The sequence below is a fragment of the Oreochromis aureus genome, linkage group 7, assembly GCF_013358895.1.
Source record: "Oreochromis aureus strain Israel breed Guangdong linkage group 7, ZZ_aureus, whole genome shotgun sequence".
Classification (NCBI taxonomy): Eukaryota; Metazoa; Chordata; class Actinopteri; order Cichliformes; family Cichlidae; genus Oreochromis; species Oreochromis aureus.
Window position 1 is genome coordinate 35930505 of NC_052948.1, and position 15529 is coordinate 35946033.

Sequence of the window (15529 nt, forward strand, 5' to 3'; positions counted from 1 at the left end):
CTTGGAAGCAAAATATTAGGAAACAAGTAGCAGCTCGAGACTTTTACACAATACTACAACACTCTAACTTTTGACTCTGAGGCTCTTGAAATGTGGACTGTTCCTCAATAAGGCACTTGCACAAGAGCGAGAGAAAGATGTGTGTAAACCTCGCACTTTCAATGTCATAGTGTTATAAAACGTTCAGTGAATCACTTTAGCCTACAGTCTGTCAAGCCTAAACTTAAAGCTATTTCATAATGGGCACATTTTTATAATTGATCTTGCTTTTTTAACTCTCGTGTCTGAATCATCTAAAATAAAGGAAGTACCGTTTGGGTGACTTAACACCATCCCAGGAATTAGTCAGAATGTAAAGTGAGTCAAAAAAGGAAGGACCAAATCAAACATTTGAAATCATTATAAACTGGTATCTTCCACTACAATGTAAGAGAGGAATGCCATAGCAGAATGTAATTTTTTACAATCACGCAAAACTCAAACAACCACTACCTCTCTGGTTTCTCAGTAGTAGTGTCATGTCATCCTACAGAGAAATATCTGGATATGTTTCACTGCTTTATTCCTCTATTTTTAATTAGCCCGACACCCTGTCCAACAGTTTCCCCGCTCTAACAGGTTTCCTGTCGATCTATCTGCAATAATTATGCAACACGAGGTGGGATCAGGCAGGCTACCCACTCATGATATAATGACGACCACATATAGCCCTCACCATATCCTCCACACCTGCATAATAGACTTGGAAAAGCATGTTAAATGGGGGGCGGCTCCTCCGCTGATTTGTGGTGGCGGTGGAAGAAGCAGATGAACCTAAAGAAACAAAAATAAGAACAAAAGAAAATAAAAATTTCATATATGACCAAAAATATGCCTGCAGCTGTTAAATGCTGCGTCGAACGTGTTCTCCCACTCCCTCTCTTTTTCTTTCTCCCACATGCGCGAACACACGTTCCCTCGCGCAGCCGTGCGCGCACACGCAAACCTCGCCAAAGCACTGCACAGGAGCCCCCGACAGTGCCCGTGCTTGCTTGTGCTCCGTGCCTAGCGCCTCTGCTGCTCCGCTGGACGATTGCGCAGAGGACACCTGGCGCACAGCCGTTCATTGCAAGTGATCCCAGTGGTAAATGCTCGTTTTAACCTCTCAACTTTTTGCAGCGTGACTGTTTTGTTTTTTTGGTTGTAGTTTTGTTTTTTGGGTTGTTTTTTTTTACTAAAGGTACCTGCTCCGAGACCAAGGGTCTATCAGGGTAAAAGAACCCTGTAGAGCCAGGCGTTTGGCTTCCAACTTAGGGCTTGATGACACGGCTATTCGCGACAGGTCTGGAAAGTTGCTTCGTGTGAGGAAGCATGTGCGCAAACTTTAAAAGCTTTTTTATAATCGAGAGACAGTTTTTCAGAATGAAGGCAGGTGAGTCACCCGCGGCGTGAGGGGCGAAAAGAGCTCCTCGGCTCTCCAGGTACTGGCAAGAAAAGACAAGAGAGAAGAAGTCGTGATCTGTGCGGTGGATAGCGCTACGGAGGACGGAGGGAACGGACCGATGAGACAATATGGGTAAGTAAGTGGAGAACTGTGTCGTTTTGAAACGATTCCCGCCCTTTGTGAATGTGTAGACGTTTAGGAAAAAAATCCCCAAGTCTTCTGTGGCATATTAATGCGCAGCAAGCTGGCATCTCCCTTATTTAAGAGCAGGAGACTACTTTTGTCCTATTCGCTCAGAATCTGTGTGAGTACTTGAAAAAAAAGCGGCTTTCGTTTTCTATTCGTTTTCTGAGGGGAAAAAAAGGAAGGAAGAAACAGACGGGAGAGTTCATGCTTGTGAATATCAAGGCGAGGAGACAGAGAAGACTACTGTCACCTTATTGGTGTGGAAGTGATGTAGCCCTAATCTGAATCAGTCGACGAGACATTGCAACACGAGCTGAAGCTGAACAGCTCATTAACTGTCCTTGATTTTTAAGCTGCAATGACAAGTTTGTTCACCCAATCTGAACCTGACCTGAAACGGGCAAAATGTGGTGGTGAGATGTGCCTGTTTTCTTTGGCTTCCACCTCATACCCCCTCTTGTTTCTCCTTTCTAAGCACTGACATGTTTTGACTGCCCCTCTTCTCCTGACAGCTCTGGGTACCTACAATCTCATCCCACACTGCCTATCACCTCCTCCATTTTACTGACTGTGGGTGCTCCAAAGCTAAATTCACTCCTCAGCCTTACAAACCCACACTTCTCTTCAGTGTTTCAGGGGCTTCTTCGTGTTCTGCAGCTCCAGCACTTTTTTTTTTTTTTTTGCATATACTTGGGGTCCTCAAACAAGTTGTGGGTGTTTGGGATTGTCACTGAATATGCGATGAAATGATGCTGTCACTTTCAAGCAGTCTGGAGCTGCTCAAACAGAAAACCTCATGATGTTTCATGTCCTTTCCTTTCAGTGCAACTTTTGTTGTTGAATAGCTCAGTGAAAGACTATTATTCATATCCAGGCATGCACGAGCGCTTACACGCACCGTTGGACCAGAGCATGTGGTGCACTGAAACCCATATGAGTCGTTTTCTTTTTTTTACTCTTCCTAACACTGCAGCCATTCTTTTTGTTTGACTTGGTTTTCTGTTGGATTTATGCGCCTTTTCTTTGTTTTTATTTTTGTATTACTAAATCTAATGAAAAGCTGAAACAGGCCCAAGGAAATCATGGTGCCTACACATCTGTGCAGAATTGTGGCATTTTCCCAAGTAATGAGGAGCTTAGTGCTGCTAATGAGCACATTTTAATTATGTCATCACAATTACTATAACCCAGAATAAGTGGCTGCATTTGTTAGGATATCCACACTTCTCACTAAAGCGCTCTCTCACATCCCAGTCGCACCCATCACCTTGTTTTCTTCATTCAGGGGCTGATTAATTAGGGGAAGTTTATGCTGTTGGCAGGGCTGAAGTTTTCTTTGTGAATTCAACAATAAAACTTGGTATTATCTTAATATGATGTACAGAAAACTAGCAGCTGAACAGTGTAGCATCTACAGAAAATTGCTCAATTGTCCTCTCATTAATCAATAGCTTGGTCTAACTGTGAATAATTCCCATAACAACTTCCTTCACTGTGCCTGTTTTGCCAGACTGACTCAGCTTCAATGCATTCAATTTGCATTGATAAAAAAACACAAAAACATAGAAATGTAGTAAAATGTCACATCTCACATTTTTCTTTTTGGCCATTGCATGTTCAAAACTGGTAACAAACAATCAAGTAATATTTTTACAATGCATAATTGCTCAGTGTGCAATTTCACTGACAGCTAAACAGTGATGGATGTGAACTCCCCTCTAAATGGCCCAAGCAGTGAAACTTGTAATCATCCCACAACAATAAATGAAACAAGGAAGCTACATTTTCAGCTCGAAGAGTGAAGCAAGAGTTTCTGTGACACGCCATCTCGGTGTTCACCAGTCTGTCCGTACACACTCATCTACTGTAGCAGAACTGAGCAGACAAGAGCAACAGAGCCGTTAGACTGAAATAACGTCCCTTATATTCAATAATCCATCAGTTTCCTCAAGCAGACTGAGACACTAATTAGTCCATGGAGCACTCTTGAAAAGCCTCAACTGAATGTCTTTGAAAACAAAGAAAAAAGAAAAGAAAAAAGAAGAAGTCACCTGTGTGCACAGCTTTTTTTAAATTTCACATTTTAAGGCTTATAATAGTGCAGATAATTAGGAGATCTACTGTTGTTTATAGGTTGCTCTTGGCAGTAAACCATCCACTTTCCTGCAGCTCCTGCAGTCTACTTTTTTCCTCAGCTTCTTGAATTCATGTTTCCAGTAATACTGCCAAGTTTTAATTAAATCAAATATAGTAAATAAGTTTATGTAAAAGACAAGGTCTCTCTGCCCTATGGATTAAAACTATAACAGAACTTGTTGCAGTTTTCTTTAGTCTTTGCACGACTTTATGACTTTTACTAAACCCTGTCTCTACTTTATAGAAAAAGTAGAGACAAAAAAGTCTGACTTTGAACAGTCTAAACAGTTGTAGCTCTAGCTACTTTAAAACCTGCTGAAGCCATCACTAAGAATTATTCTCATTGTGAGGAATCTTTCCTTATTCTGAGAATGACTGAAAGTCCCCATTAGTCATTTTTTTGCTGAGGTTTAGTAATATGTTCTGTACTGCTTCCCACTCGTGCCATCAAACTGTCATAATATAGCAGATTCTTCAGTGTACCTCCAGGTCATTGATTTGAAGGGTTTTTGTCCCTGTTGTTGTGCAGACTGTTGGGCTATTTTGAAAAGCAATGCCTTTTCCAATATTTTTCCTTTTCTTGAAATCCTGCAATGACTTCAACTGTGAATGGCTTTCCCAAACAATGTGTCCCGCACATTGAACTGATACAGTGAAATATGGGCAGACACACAAAACTGAGAACAAAGTCTGGCAGTAAGAAGTGGGAGCTGAGCTTGGAGAAGAAAAAGATTCTGCAGCTAGAGGCATATGATAATGTTTTATGCCACTGAGGTGCATCACGGCCTGAATTTGGTTGTCATGGTTTTACATTTGATTATGCAGGCTTCTTAATATTTTGGCTTGATTTGCTTTCTTTGCAAGTCCACCAGCCTGAGCAACAGAAAAGATAATTAATTATCCAAAATGATTCTGATCTGCTACGATTCTGCAGCTAAAATCACTTGGTAAATAGGGAAGAGATCGGGGTTTTGGTTAAAAGAAACCGACAATGACATCATCAAACACCACTTACTCAGTTACCACAGTCATTATTCATGTGGCCACAAGAGGTCACTTGTCAGAAAACTTTAAACAGTGATTTGAGAAATAAAAACAACATTTCTGTCAAGCTTAAAGGTTCTTTATGCTTGATATCTAGATGTGACGATATACGGTTAATTTTCCCTTAAATACTTATTTTCTGTCAGAAGTTGAACATGATATATGTACTGTCAAACACGACAGTACATATGTAAGAAACTAAATTAATTGTGACCGGTCAGAGACTTCAAATCTTACAGAAAAACACAAACATAGCTAAAGTCTTTGATCAGCTCCTCATAAATATTGTCTCATATTGACATGACAGCATCACACAGTTGCTGCAGATTTGTCCGTTGCACATCCAAGATGTGACTTCTCTGTTCCACCACATCCCAAAGGTGCTGTATTGTATTGAGATCTGGTGACTATGGATGCCGTTAGAGTACAGTGAACTCAATGTGATCTTCGAGGCTAACAATGCAAGCAGCGGGAAATCGAGGCTAGTCAGACCAGGAAATGTTTTTCAAATCCTCTAATTTTCCAGCTTTTGCGAGCCAGTTGAAATGACAGGAATGGTACTTGTTATGGTCTTCTGTTGCTGTAGCCCATCTGCTTCAGCGGCCAACATGTTGTGAATTCAGAAATGCTCTTCTGCACATCTTGGTTGTAATGAGTGTTCAGTTACTGTTGCCTTCCCATCGGGTCAGAGCAGTCTGGCCATTTTCCTCTGACCTCTGGCATCAACAAGGCATTTTCACCCAGGAACTGCCTCTCACTGGATATTTTCTCTTTTTCTGATCATTCTCTGTAAACTGTTGATATGGTTGTGTGGAAAAATCCCAGCAGACCAGCAGTTTCTCAAATACTCAGACCAGCCCATCTGGCACTAACAACCATGCCACATTCAAGGTCACTTAAATCAACTTTCTTCCTCATTGTGGTGCTCAGTGTGAACCTCAGCAGGTCATCTCAACCATGTCCAGATGCCTAAATAGATAGAGTTGCTGCCATGTGATTGTCTGATTAGTTATGTACCTTACAAAAAGTTGAACAGGTGTACCTAGTGTCGTGGCTGCTGAGCATAGATGTGTTTGTCATCAATTTTAATGATTGAAGACTGTGTTCTATACTTCTTATTGTATTGAGTTATATTATATATCTTGATACTACAAGTAATGGTTTCTAGTTAATATATTAGGCAAATCATAACAATATTGTTATTGAAAATGTCTTGACTGTGTCCTTTGTTTTTTTCTACCCACAATCCAGTTTTCCATCACATTATCCGCTTGCAGTGTCTACAATCTTCAACTTCATTCAACTTTTTATGGTTATATTTAGACACTCATAGAGAGTTGTTAAGGTTATGATGACTTGACAGAGGTGTTTGCTTCAGCTGACTAAAAGCACAGTTTTTCTCTAAGCTTAACCAAAGAAATTTCGTTGCCCAAATCACAAACAAAAATCTGGATGAAACCTGTGTCTCTGTTGTTGACTAATGGCGTATCCTCTTAAAGTGGCCGCAACTATTATGCATTAGGCAGACGATAAATTCAGTTGTAAAATGCAACTCATGACTATGTTGCACTCCCTGCATGGAAGTACATGACATCACTTTATTCCAGTAATGTCCCCCACACTCCAGACCTTTGCACATGATGAAAATTTGTTATGTGAAAGAACCTGCAGTGGTTCTAACTTTGGCAGAGAAAGTGTTAATTTATGTAGTAGCCCATCGCTCATATGACCTGTAAGAGGCTGATTTAGAAATTAGGTTTCCAGGGGCTTTAAAGTAATGAAAAGTAATGACCAACACTGTCATTTATCCTGACTACCACAGCATCCCTGTGTATGCTCATCTTCATGTGTGTGAAGACACATAAAGAGAAGAAGAAACTGTTCAGATAAAATTTATGCCAGTTTTGTGCCTTGGTTATGTTTTATTCAGAGCCATTTGTGCAATTGGTGCTTTATTCTGAAGAATTTATGCCAGGAGTCTTGATTTTCAGGTTAGCAAAAGAATTTTGGAAAAAGAAAATGCACCTTGTTTTCAACTATCTATGCTACCCCCTTTTTTCTTTTTTTTCTTTTTTTTAACTGGCTCCAGTGAAAACCAATGTAAGAAGCAGTTAAAATGATGAAGGCAGAATCCACGATCCAGAGTTCAGATATCTAATGCAATATAGCTTTCTCAAAGTAAAATGAGCTGGTTACAGCATGAGCAACAGAAATCATTAAACTGATTATAATGCGCATTGGGACTGACTAATCACTGGCACAAAGTGCTGAATTCTGATTAAACACAAATGTATCTTGCCACAATTTTGGATGAAAGTAACCTACAATGCTTTCGACCTTTGCTGATTACTAGCATGCCACCACTCACATGCACACGCATTTGGACACACACACTTATGCATTAACATCATCTCTGTTGTCAATTCCTCAACATTTACAGCAGACACGCTTTGCAGTGGCCAGCTTAAACGGTTCAGTTTGTGCTGATCTTTTGACATCAGCACTTATATTGATCTGCAGAGCTCTCTGGCTCTCTGCACCGATTTATAAACCAATAAGTTGTGCATGTGTGTGAGTGTGTAGGCCCATAGGAAAGGCAGGAGCAGTAAAGTTCTAGATATGTACGATGTTATGGGGCTGTGAAGAGTTTCAGCTGTCACTGACAGCCTGAGATGGAAAGCGCTGTGGGTGTAAAGATGGAAGACTTTGTGATATGGCTGATTTATTGGGTGGAACAGTTTGAGAAGCAGCCTGTCTGCCTCATGCAGTTTGATACTGCCTGGACTTTAGATACAAAGATTTTTCTTTAAATGCTGATTCTTAAAAATTATATAGGTAGGTAAATAAAAGGCAGATCCACCCCAACCAGAACAGTAAATTCCATCATAATAATGGGACAGTTCATCCCAAAATCATATTTATGTAAATTTTTTTCTGGCCCGTAAATCTCTTTATCCATCAAGATTGTTTTGGTGTGAGTTGCCCTATTTTGGATGTATCCACTGTATGAAGATGTCTTCTTTCTTTTAAACATAATCAAACTAAATGGCACTGACCTTGTGATGTGCAGTGTGCCAAAAAATACATTTAAAAAAACTCAGCAGCAATATCTCATTCCAGAAGTCATGACCTAGTTACTCCAAGCAATCTTACGTAGTGACTTTTTCTGTCTTTCTGACAAACAGTATCTGCCAACCAATAGAACCATTCAGCCAGTTTATATTACTGATATGATTACTGATATTACTGATATGATAAGGTGGAGATCATCAAGTGGTTACATCGTGTCACATAAGCTGGCTGATTTTTGGATTTCTATGTAATGATTACTGGAAGGGAAGTTTTGTGTTTATTTTTTTGGAAGAGCAAATTCATTTAGTTCTTGTATAGTTAAAAGAAGACAGACAGTTCTACAGCTAGTATTTCCAAACTGGACAAATCGCACCAACACAATGTAGATGGATAAGTAGCGCTAAAGGCCAAAGGAAAATAATATGAAAAATCTATTTTGGAGTGAAACTTGCTTATTACTTTATATTGTACTTTATTATTTGTGAAGAAATTGCACTTAAAATTTTGTGTATCTTTTCAACCAAGGAATTAAACTTCTTCCACTAGACTAGAAAAGATAAAGAGTACAATAGCTAGATAAAATAGCAGATATCAAGGTATAATAAAAACTGTCCGCTGTTGGATAAGTTTAATTACACTTCTGCAGCTTCTTGTCTTTCATGGATCTTCGTAAGACATGACGTGTCATGTCAGATCAAAACATTGCAACCACCAGATAATTAAAGTTGATGTCTAACAGTACTCTGACATCTCTTAAGTACCGCAGATTTCCATCTATTATTCTCAGTTTTCAATATGTCATTTTTGTGATAGTCTGTGATATTCAGAAAAACATAGGTTATTCACACATGCATAAACAGATGTGTATTTATGGATATTCATGAGGCTCAAAGTCACACCAATATCAGGCCAGCAGTATGGCTGAGAGAAAACTGTAGGCACCAGACCAGAATGGGCTGGCTGAAGCTCACTTTAAAAAGTCACATGGCTAAGAGCACTTCCATCCAACTCTTCTCATTAAGGCTGGCTTTTTCAAAAGCGGGCAGCTTTCATGGACACAAAAACCTGCTGGTATAAAAATGTTGACATTCAAAATTACCAATTAGCCCTTTTAAAGGTCTTCCTCTTCGCAAATTAAGAATGTAGTGTGTACAAATACTCTACATTAGGTTGTGACTTGTGTGAGACATCACTTTAGTTGTCATGTTTTTATTTGCTGGGCTCCTTCGCTTAAATGACATCGGTTAGAGCGCCAGTCTAAACTGTAGTAATGATTATTTAATTGGTAGACAGCTCCAAAAAAGAACAAAAAGTGAAAGAATTCATTCATTTCCTTTTTAAAACATGATCGCCAATTGACCTGATGTGGTCCGGCACATCCGTTTTGTTTTTTTGCTGAAAAAGAAAATAATTTAAAATGATCTTAACCCTTTAGTTTTAGCTCATGGAAACATAAACAAGATTCATTTATTTTTAAAGAAGTAAGTTCATTGGTAGGCTCCTCCCTACACCATGGCCACTTGCTTTAAACCATTTAACTATTTAACATTTTGTATTCATCTAATTTCTGTTCTGTTTTTAAAATGTAATGGAAGGTGAAATCCTGCTGCTCGCATTGCTAGGCAACACGCACCTTTAGACATGATGTTTCACACACTCTGGCTCATAGATTTAAAGCTCTATCAAATTTGAAAAACCTGAAGTTAATTTTCACTAATTGTTGGCACATACTCAAATTAAAACAATACAGATCACAACCAGTCTTTCTCCATTCCAGCTGTGATACTGTGGTATTCTTTCTGACACACCCAGACATTATTTCCCCTCCCCTCCCCTGCTTCTATCTGTCAGACAGACATCCAGAGATGTTAACTTTCTGTCGCACCACCACTTTCCCTGCCACACTTTACTGGCAACTTTCTCCAAATGTCTTTATTTTCCGTGGGGTTTCAGTTACATTTACATTCTGCTTTCCCCTGCAGCAGTCCCTTAGACCCACAGGCTCGTTCTTCACTGTAGCTAGCAAAAGACAAGTTCTCTTTCCTCGTCCTGACATTCTTTGACTAAGCCATGAATTTGCTGTCTTTAACTGCAGGTTAATATTAGCTCTTTCATTTAGGTCTGCAAACTGTGATCTCAGGTTTTACTGTCTGCCGGTCAGAATCAAGAATTGTAGAAGCAGCATATCCATCATTAGCCTTTACTTTCAGCACCTCTGCACAGTATTCTTAAATAGGTATTGATGTTTATTACAGTTAGTTGTGGATAAATAATAAATGCATAAACATGGAATTATGTTACTCATCCTATTGATCTGGAATATTATATGCTTAAGGGGCATTCACACAGGAGGCGTGTTGGCCTTTGGTTGCCTAGAATGTCACTACAGGCTCCAGTTGCCTAGGTAACCCTGATATATGTTGATTAACAGTGGTCTTCCCTCCCGTTGGTAGTCACTTTAATTGCTCACCCCAAAATTGAGAAAAGTTTCACTTGGGACCCGTCTACTTCATGCTGACATGCTTATTTTGACTGCCGTGTGTTCTGTGTTCTTTGGTTGCCAACAAGTGACTTCAGTTTCTTTAGATTTAGAAAATCGTGATTACAAAATTAGGTCTTGAAGAGTTAATCTATAGGCGTGCCTATGAGGAAATGACATATTTTGTATTGTCATATTTAAAGAGTAAAGGCATAAACACAACCCCATGCAGCAACAGGTTTCTTTTTTTAATTTTATGACAAGAACTGCCTAAGCTTTCCTGAATGCACATACCTTTCATAACTTAACAATGCGTAGAGTAGTATAAGTAACGGATTATCGACCAAAATTATTCAGTCATGCTCCCAAAACAGTTGAATTGTCTGGTTGGCTATTTATCAAGGAAATTTCAATCTATCAACTGAACATCATATCAGCCACTTTTTTCCCCTGTTTGAAGCAACTAATGCAAGAGTTCTCAAAGAGCATTGAAGAGCACTTTTATCTATTCCCTGTCCAAATCTACATTTGTGAAGGGCGGTGCAAATGTACCTTACTTTTGTTTTGGGTTAATGTGCTTTAAAATCCTGAATGCATACTACTTTTGTTAAGTTACCAAGATGTTGAATTTATCTTTACTTTTTTATATGCACTTGTTCACATGGCCACTAGAAGTAAGTTCACTTTTAAGATGTGACTATATCTTATAATAACAGATTTCATTGTTATTATATATGAAATTCCAGTTCAGCAGAAAAGTCGAAATGCAGAAGATCTCGAAGACAAAGAAGCCTTTCAGATGACGCTTTGCATCTGCTGGGCAGAATGGCAAAGCACACCCTCAAACAACTGTACAGAGTGGATGCACAAATGCGGTCTACGTGGAACACTCATCAGTCTTCACCCTTATTTATCAAGTTAATGACATAAAAGTTAATTAACATTTGGCTAATTCTTTGCTGCAGTGGTTGCACTTCTTTTCTATTTGCCAGAACTCATGCACACAACTCTATGCCTCTTTTCCTAGTTAAGGTTCCAGCAAGAGCAGCTCTGTCTGTCTTCATTTCCCCATTTAACTGCTATGCTTGAGTAGGTCGTGGACTCAATAGACCTCAGTTACTACGTCTCCCACAAATCCAGACAGAATAACTGAGCTCACAGAATTGACTGCTCATTTCATTTAAAATTTTAATGGATGCTGCCCCATTTAAGCTGTATTTTTCTATTACTGCTATTAAGCTCCACTTTTACATATATTTTGCTCACGATATGCAGTGTATTGTGTATGTAGGACTGGCTGCTCGTTTGTATGCACGTATGTGCAGCTCCAGTAGTAGTAAAATAAGCTTTTATCATAAATCAGCTGTTTTATACTGCTTCATGCTTTCGCTGTGAGTTGAAATTACAGCTGACTCCAATTTTCAAATTAATGGCCGTAAAATAATGGGTTTTAAGTGTGTAAAAGGTACTTCATTTCAATATTGTAATGCCACTGTGTCCAATTAATCACAGTTGCATGATAGGCCCCGTGACTGGTAATATGTCACGTTCTTCTGTCCTCTGGAAGTATTTTTAATTCTATGTGCCTTAAATCTGAGTGAACACACTCAATAGTGTAATATATCACACATGCTGTAGTACCCTACAGTTTTGCTTGCCTAAGCTCAATCACACATCATACACTTTAAAATTCTCCTGTGTCAGAAAAGAAGTGTCAGGTAAAAAAAGATACACAGGAAGTAGGACTGGGAGAAATCTTGTTACCTGAAGCTTTAGGTTATGCAAAAATACAGATTAGAATGTATTATACTCTTTTATTTCTAGACTAAAGCCTCATATTGGGATCAGTATTTCTCACAGTCACATCCTATCTTTACTTAGTTTAGTATGTTGGCATGTTTACAGAGAAGAAAGAAAGAGAAAGTGACAATTAAGCCTATAGTGTAGACGGTCTTCTATTTTCCAATTTAAAATAGGCACAGCTGCAATGAATGTTTAAATATAAAAAGCTAACTATACTTTTCTGCCAGTCAGTAACCTTTAAAAGCCACCTCATACACCCCTCCTTTTAATGTGTATTATCTTTTATATAGTAGAACATTTAATAAGAAATATTTAGGGTTTTTTTTTTTTCTCCACACTTTCATTTCTTTGAAGTGCCCCAGCATGTGGCCTGTTGCAGCATGTAGCGCTATTGGCCAACCCACTTGGGCACTCTGGGTAATAGCCTTTGCATCAGTGCTCTGAGCACCGTGCATTCAAATGAAATATCAACTTGTCTCACCGCCAAGGAAGATGACAGCTGACTCTGCTGGGCCTGCCAGAGACCACTCTGTCCTGGGGGGAGGGGCAGTGTCACTTTTATGGGATTTTGGAAAGGTTGCCACTGGAACCTGGCCTTGGGTGAGGTAATTGGGGAAAATATATATTTTAGGATATTGTGTAATAACTTTTGCTTTTTTTTTGCATTCGAAGCCCATTTCAGCTGACATTTAGTGTGCACATTTGAGTGTAACTTCAGCAAACTACCTCTGTTCAGGAAGTTGTTGAGCCCCAGGGATACTGGAGCACAGAACCTGTTTCTTAATTGATATTTATGGTCTTCAATTGCATTTTCATCAGCTGCAAATTGTGTTGAAGCATTGGTTGCTGCACAAAATAAAAGAAATTGCAGTCAGCTCTACTTGTCTCCTACATACTTGACTAAGAGTACAATTCCATCTTATAAGAAAGCTGGTTTTAAAGCCTTTTATTGCTATTGCAAGAAATCTTCTAATTAATTGCTAAACTAATAAAGGTGGTGTTAAATTTGGTATGAGTTTAGTCATTTAGACATTTTTGATACTGTGCCATCTGATTTTTGTTGCCATCTGAGGCAACAAAAATTATATTTGCATCTAGTTTTGGTTGCTGAAACATTTTCTGTTATGTACATGTTGAGAGTCATTGTGTACATTGAGTACATAGGAAATCTAATCTAGATTATCCTTACTGAATCAGTAAACTGGGTTAATTAATGCATTCACTAAAATATATAAATATATTTTGGGGTAGAAGACTACTACTATTTTACTACTACTCCAGCTCGACCAATCATCGGCTTTATGTAGATTGAAATTTAGATGTACCCAGAGGTCATTGGAAATAAAACTCTTCATCTGTTTATCTTTCTCTGACCTTTGAATTTAGTCTTTATGTGTTGACAAAAAGTACAAAGAGATTTACTGTGGTTCTCATTTTCAAGGTCAGTTTTGATTTGTCTTTAAGACTTGTGATAGTCATTAATTTATAATTTTGTAAATAAATACTAAGAGAAACTTAACTTCAGCTAAAGGGTGAAATACACTTTACAAGGCTGTTACAGAGGTTATAAGAAGACATTTGCACAAAGTTTAATACAAGTATTTTCTGGCTTATAGGGATTTGTACAGAATCTGATCTGATATTGTCTGTAGTGATGTCACTTGTTGCCTGGAGACCTCCGTTCAAACAAACTCCTACTGCTCTTCGTACTTAATGTAAAATAGGTGGTATAGTGACAAACTGGAGCCTAATGCAATGTTGGTGTTGCTGCACTATACTGGTTTTGTTGAAATCTCCAAGATGTTAAATCTACAAGATACAAAATCTTTAAAAGCCTCTGGCTGTGATTGGTCGCGCTCTACTGAGAAGAAGGAGCCTTGCTACTGGAAAGTTGTAGCTTACCACAAATCCCATATCAAATCTGATCTGCAGGGGAATGGATTTAATATCAACCTGTGGCAGCTCTAGTTTATTTAAGCTGTATTTAGATAAAGGTTGTAACTTAATGATTTTCTATATATGATTTTTAATGTTTGTTTGTTTTTTTTACTTTAATAATGACACAAACACAGCTATATTGAAAGACATATTTTATATTCTTGAATTTGTAATAGTTATCATAGATATATTTACATATGCCCTTGTGTACATCTAATACGTGAAATCAATGGAAGCCTAGTAGATGCCTGCACGTAGCACCCCATTTAATTACCGATTAATGAAACTGTTCTGAGAGTAAACATTTCTCTTCATTGTATTCTATAAAGCCTCTCATGGGAACCTAGCGCACACATGTCCAAGGGGCTTTTATTACTATTCTCTCTATGCAGAAATCCATGCTGAACCATTGTGTGCTAATTAAAGACGCTGTCATGCGTAGGTGTCTATGAGCCCAGTGGCACATTATTGTGGCTGCATAGCTTTGAGTTTTCTGCCATCTAATAACCTCCTCTTGTTTTTTCATATTTTGCTATTCTTTTTTTAGGAGCACATGCACATGAAATCCCAGATGTAGTTTTAGTGATATGACATTGTGAGGTTGCCCTGGGGGTTTACAACACAGCCGATGTTCCAATGGGATTATCATTTAGGGAAAACTGATGGCTGCGTGTAGTGCAACGGATGCTTGGAGAGTTCACAAAGTAGTTCCAGGAGGTGGTGGAAGTGGCACTGCATCTTTTGCTTCAAGGGTTAGAGTGATTTATTTATGAAACTATTATTTTTTGTTGCGTTTATCTTGACTTATTTTCATGCACTCATTTGCTTCCATTTATTTCCCCCAATAACCTGCTGTACAATTCACAAAGTAGCTTTATTTTTGAAATATATTTACTTCTTTTTTGCTATTTTATGATATAATTAAATGTAAAGTTGAGAGCTGAACTGAATTTGTATGCCTGTCTGGGTCATAGCAGGATATATAAGAAAGCTGAAAAGTATTATTTTGAATGATTTTCCTTTTAACAGTCACATAACTCATTAAACACAGGGCAAGGCTGGATGAGATGCTGAAACCAGATACGTTACTTCAAAGAAAATCTGTACCTATCTCTCAAGATGCAAATTAATGATTTCTTGACATTTTGTATTATTCTGATAACACACACTTTCTCAAAGTTGGTGTGTGCACTCCCAGTGGCCACAAGGTAATTGTTGTTGAAACACATTAAGACAGTGAAATGGTGTCCTCTAATGCATACAGTGATGCATAGACTAATTCATGTTTACAGGAGCTGTCGACCAGGTTACCCAATGCAGTTTCCATTCATGTTTCTTTATTGAATGTAATGGAATAATGTAAATTAAGTTTTGTATCAAAATATTAATTTAACGTGCTAGTCTATTCAGATTCTTCTATCATAATTCCTCCAAGGAAGGCATGGCAA

At 38.4% G+C, this 15529-nt stretch overlaps 1 protein-coding gene across 2 annotated transcripts in view; it reads left to right on the forward strand.

Annotated features, from left to right (window-relative positions):
- Positions 1–1000: 1000 nt before the first annotated feature.
- The window catches only part of lrrtm4l1 (leucine rich repeat transmembrane neuronal 4 like 1), a 56250-nt gene continuing 41721 nt past the window's right edge, over positions 1001–15529 (forward strand). For both annotated transcript variants that reach the window (XR_005613582.1, XM_039614306.1), the window contains exon 1: positions 1001–1555. Coding sequence is in view for 1 of the 2 variants with exons in the window: in XM_039614306.1 (XP_039470240.1) it covers positions 1552–1555 (4 nt within the window). In the remaining variant the exon portion in view is untranslated. The remainder of the gene's footprint in view (positions 1556–15529) is intronic.